The sequence below is a fragment of the Phyllobates terribilis genome, unplaced genomic scaffold, assembly GCF_046119375.1.
Source record: "Phyllobates terribilis strain yellow unplaced genomic scaffold, ASM4611937v1 Scaffold_4__5_contigs__length_816908805, whole genome shotgun sequence".
Lineage (NCBI taxonomy): Eukaryota > Metazoa > Chordata > Amphibia > Anura > Dendrobatidae > Phyllobates > Phyllobates terribilis.
Window position 1 is genome coordinate 400,728,000 of NW_027362764.1, and position 5,859 is coordinate 400,733,858.

General features: G+C 46.3%; 1 protein-coding gene across 1 annotated transcript in view; it reads right to left on the bottom strand.

The window, feature by feature from the left end:
* EXOC3 (exocyst complex component 3) overlaps positions 1 to 5,813 on the bottom strand; it is a 30,512-nt gene extending 24,699 nt beyond the window's left edge. The window contains exons 1-3 of the mRNA XM_073678508.1: positions 5,701 to 5,813; positions 2,339 to 2,488; positions 516 to 735 (exon numbers count right to left, since the gene is read on the bottom strand). Coding sequence (XP_073534609.1) covers positions 516 to 735; positions 2,339 to 2,482 — 364 coding nt within the window. The 5' untranslated portion in view covers positions 2,483 to 2,488; positions 5,701 to 5,813. The remainder of the gene's footprint in view (positions 1 to 515; positions 736 to 2,338; positions 2,489 to 5,700) is intronic.
* Between the last annotated feature and the right edge of the window lie 46 nt (positions 5,814 to 5,859).

Here is a 5,859-nt window from a genome sequence, read left to right on the forward strand (position 1 = left end):
CATATTAACGAGGGGACAGTCCTGCTCCATTATGGTAATGCAGCAGATCTCAATCACTGTATAGAATTGAGTTGCACAGCAGAAAGATTCAGCATCATGTGAACATGCCATTATGGGGTCATCCACTCTAATGGACAATGTAGTGCAATGCAGAAACACAAACATAAATCGCTATAGTCATGGGAATGAACGCAGAAAGTCACATACAAAGTAAAATACAAAAGCTATGTAAAAACACTAAATGGGTACTGGTCCACGGAAGGTGCAATACATGCCGAGTATTGAGAGAAAGGAAGTCCCAGCAGCTATAGTGCTGGAAGAATGCTAATGAAAAGGAAACGCCCACTCAAAGAAGGAAAGAATGGTAAGTAATAAAGAAACAGCTAAATGATCAGATTTGATACCATAGCTATCCACAACAAGTTTACTATCAGTGGGGGTCACAGTAGTCAGATATGGCGTATAGTGTGGTTGGAATCTGTAGAAATGCATATAAACAATCATAAATTAATTACCAGAGAAAATGTTCTTGAGATTCTCCACGGCTGCGGCAAGCTGGCTGTGCTGGACGACCGCGTCCTTCACATCTTTCAGGCTCTCAATAGTATTTATACTCTGCCTCCAGTCTTTACTGAGGTTCCCCAACGATTGCTGGATGTCTTTCACATCATTCAGGGCGTTGTGAAGTTGGCTCAAACCTGTTCTCACACCGTCAAGTTGGGACTGGATGGCTGCCTGAAAGAAATGTAGAAGGTTACAGATCATATCCAGAAAAGTCACAACTTAAAGGGAACTTGTCAGGAAGTTTCTCCATAGTAAAGTGCCTCCTAATTAGAATCCCAACAATCCATTCCATGAACCCTTCAGCCCGCGATAGCCTTAGAAATTATCTTTTGCTTTGTAGCTGTATGGTAATCAGCACCAAGCAGCCTGATGTGCAGGCACGGACCAACCGTGGGGTCTGTGAGCCAGCTAGCCCAGCTTCTCGGTCATGAATCAAAGGCCGGGTTAGCCAGCTCACAGCAGGTGCTGTGGTTAGTCCGTACCCGTGCATTGGCCTACTTGATGATGATTACCATACAAGATGTATAAAGATCACTTCTAGGGATATGCCAGGCTGCAAAATATGACATAACATCGCGTGAAATGCCATGGAGAGCGGTAAGGGTCTGGCTCCCGGACCTCCAGCAGTCTGCCGAGCCTAGCATGCCCTGTCATATTTGAGAAATAATAAATTAGTATAGGTGTCCTTTAAAGGGTTACCAGCAGAATGTGATAAAATGAAACAAAACCACAACTCTGACCTTTTGCTTCAGCGGCAATGCTCATGACTGCAGGGGATGAGCACTAAAAAAGGCAAGTGACCAGAGGCGGCAGTGGTCAGGTCCCGGTATGGCGTGACATGTAAAAGAATGGGACATGGAAGTATTGCTTCTAGTATGGTGGGGGATTTAACAGATGAGCCATGTGTTTGGTTTTTATCACATTTCTGCTAGCAGTTATTCTTTTGACACCTAGGCAAAGCCTTTAAGTGTAAGGAGATAACATATAAGAGTGCGGTGTGCTCCTAGGTTACTAAGGGCTCGGACCAGGCGTATACTTGTTACGAGGTGTGAACTGTATCAGAGAGTGCACAATTTGGCATTAGCAGCATTGAGGAGCGCAGGGGCACAGAGGCTGCTGGATCCACCTATCCGGTCAGCTTCACAGCAGTGACTACAAGCTCTATATAAAAGAGCTTGTAAGCATGCACGTCTTGTCTTGAAGACCAGCCACAGCTAACTGACTGCAGAGGTGGCTGGTAACCTAGCAACAATCAGTAAGTGATGAAAGTAAAAATCCCTCCGCTCTAGAGAATGGAGAGGATTTTTAATAAGAGGTAAACTGCAACTTACTTGGTAAAATTGCAAGCTGCTTTTAAAACCTTTTAATATGAATATAACCTATAGGGTCATACCCTCTTTGATAAGAAGAAGGGCACTGCCTGGCCATTCATTTGGCCACTTCCAAGGAGTGACTGGTTACTTCTTGTACACACAGTGAGAGATCTGTCACTCAAGAGAAGCCCCGCAGACTGGACTAATAGACTAGGCACCAGAGAAGCCAAAAGCGTCTAGTTGGCACCTGACAGCAGGTACGCAAATGGTTAACATGCAGTCATGTGACCGCTGAGTACATAGGAAACAGAACAGAGGGCGCAATGCACACTGTCACAATTTGGCAGCCTACAGTCACAGAATGTTTTTTCTACCAACAAACCCCATGTCTTGCTGGACTGAACCAAGGAGAATTGAGAGTTAAAGGAAAAAAAACACATAAGTATTAGCTATGAGCGCACCTTCAGCCTGGCCTCAACAGATGCTTTCTTGCGAGCTTCTCTCCTCCGATATTGCTCCACTTTATCCAGCTGATCTGGTCTCTGCAGCATCCCGGCCACACGCTGCACCGCAGTGGCCACCGCCTCCCTGTCTGGCTCCTCCATACCGAGCTTAGAAAATGGGGACATAGAAAGAAATTCATTTCTTCTATACAGTCATGGCCGAAAGTGTTGGCACCTTGAAATTGTTCCAGAAAATGAAGTATTTCTCCTAGAAAATTATTCCAATTCCACATGTTTCGTTACACGTTTATTTCCTTTGTGTGTATTGGAACAACACAAAAAAAACTGAGAAAAAGGGCAAATTGGACATAATTTCACACAAAACCCCAAAAATGGTCTGGGCAGAACTGTTGGAACGCTCAACTTAATATTTGGTTGCACACCTTTTGGAATAAATAACTGCTCCAGGTCTCTAATATTTGATAAGCCTGAAATGGATGGAAATAGAGCGCTGGAGAGTTGTGAAGTGACCAGCAAGGAGTCTGGATCTAAATCCCATTAAACACCTGTGGAGAGATCTTAAAATTGCAGCTCAGAGAAGGCACCCTTCAAATATAAGAGACCTGGAGAAATTTGCAAAAGAAGAGTGGTCCAAAATTCCAGTTGAGAGGTGTAAGAAGCTTGTTGATGATTGTAGGAAGCGACTGATTGCAGTTATTTATTCCAAAGGGTGTGCAATCAAATATTAAGTTGAGGGTGCAAACAATTTTGTCCTGCCAATTTCTGGGGTTTTGTGTGAAATTATGTCCAATTTGCCCTTTTTGGCTGAGTTCACACGATGCGTATTTAATGCGTTTCCGCGGCGTTTTTGCAGTTGCGTAAACGCCGCGGAAACGCATGGTAGAAGGGAAGCAATGTTCCCCAATTGAAATCCGCATGTGCTGTGCCCATGATGCGGATTTTTCCGCAGCGTAAACGCTGCGCTCAAAACTCCGCAGCATGTCAATTAATTTTGCGTAAACGTGGCGTTTTCGCCGCCATTGACTTGCATTAGAACGCGCCAATTCCGCAAGACTGCATTTGTACTTGCGTAATTGGTGCGTTCTAATGTGAGTCTCATCCACACCCAGGTACCACTAAAAAATCTGTAAAACAAGAATAAAATAAAAAATATATATATACTTACCATCTGTCGGCCCGAGCAGCGCTCCTGCTTGGTTCCCGGCACTTGCAGTGAGTAGTAGGACCTGCGCTGACGTCAGAGTCATGTGACGGGTCACGTGACGCTGACGTCGGCAGGTCTTTCAATTCAAAGTTGCCGGCAGCCGGGAGAACGGATTGAGCGGGACACCGGGGGCCATCAGAGGGTAAAGTATACATGTATTTTTTATTTTTACCATTCTCTCGGGTCACACTATATAAATCCATGCCGTTTGCATGGATTTATATAGTGTGACCTAGTTGTCAAGCACTTTCCAAGTGATGCTAAAATCGCCTGGAAAGCGCTTGTCAGTCCGCATACGGAAACGCATGTGGAAACGCATGTGAATCCGCATGTATTCCGCAGGAAAAACGCATGCACCATCTGCATGCGTTTTTTCTGCCAGGGAGATACAGAAATTTTCTGCTTCATTTCTGCATCGTGTGCACATACCCTTTCTCAGTTTTTTTTGTGTTGTTCCAATACACACTAAGGAAATAAACATGTGCATAAAACAAAACATCTGGAATTGCAATAACAATCTGGGAGAAATACTTTATTTTCTGGGACAATTTAAAGGTGCCAACAATTTCAGCTATGATTGTAAATATATTTCAAAGTAATTTAAAAATGTTTTCCGATCAAAATTCTGAAAAACACTATAAAGAGCTGAACCCATTTTAACCTTGACTGCATGACATGAGCCTGGAATACCTCAAAAGCCAGCAAGACTCTCCTGTGGGTAATCAGGGTGATAGTGGGGGAAGGGGGAGAGTAAGGGGCATTACAGGACCAATGACAGGGGAGCACTGTGTAATAGTAACACACGGACAGGGCTCATCACACGTGATCGGTACAGCAACGTGTGGTCAGGGCTCATTACACGTGTACAGCAACGCGTGGCCAGGGCTCATCACACGTGATCGGTACAGCAACGCGTGGTCAGGGCTCATCACACATGATCAGTACAGTAACACACGGGCAGGGCTCATCACACATGATCAGTACAGTAACACACGGGCAGGGCTCATCACACATGATCAGTACAGTAATACACGGGCAGGCCTCATCACACATGATCAGTACAGTACACACGGTCAGGGCTCATCACACATGATCAGTACAGTAACACACGGTCAGGGCTCATCACACATGATCAGTACAGTAACACACGGGCAGGGCTCATCACACATGATCAGTACAGTACACACGGGCAGGGCTCATCACACATGATCAGTACAGTAACACACGGGCAGGGCTCATCACACATGATCAGTACAGTAACACACGGGCAGGGCTCATCACACATGATCAGTACAGTAACACACGGGCAGGGCTCATCACACATGATCAGTACAGTAACACACGGGCAGGGCTCATCACACATGATCAGTACAGTAACACACGGGCAGGGCTCATCACACATGATCAGTACAGTAACACACGGGCAGGGCTCATCACATATGATCAGTACAGTAACACACGGTCAGGGCTCATCACACATGATCAGTACAGTAATACACGGGCAGGGCTCATCACACATGATCAGTACAGTAATACACGGGCAGGGCTCATCACACATGATCAGTACAGTACACACGGGCAGGGCTCATCACACATGATCAGTACAGTAATACACGGGCAGGGCTCATCACACATGATCAGTACAGTAACACACGGGCAGGGCTCATCACACATGATCAGTACAGTAACACACGGGCAGGGCTCATCACACATGATCAGTACAGTAATACACGGGCAGGGCTCATCACACATGATCAGTACAGTAACACACGGGCAGGGCTCATCACACATGATCAGTACAGTAATACACGGGCAGGGCTCATCACACATGATCAGTACAGTAACACACGGGCATCACACACACTGTACTATTCCCCAGAAGACTTGCTGCCATACTATACACGGCGGGACATCTCTGATCTGTTACAGGTCATCCACCTCCAGCAGGTGTTAGAGTGTAGCATACATACAGTCCATGTACACAAGTGGACGTAGCCGGGGAATGAGCCGCAGGCTGCCGGCCTTGAATGGGCCTGAATGGCATCACTATGAGCCCGGTCACGTCCCCCACTGTATGAGGCCCTTATGTCGCCGCCAGTAGAGCGTAGCTGTCTGTCACACGGCGCTATGGGCAGCACACTGAAGAACATCATACCCAGCGTCCCGCAGCTGTGTCTTGTGACGGCTACTACCGGAAGCTGATATGGTATCACAGCAATACACTTCCCTGCCATCTGGGCCCGCCCACCAACGGGACACTCACCAATCAGCGCTCATATCTCAGTTGCGCACTCTGCTGCGACGTGTCACACCT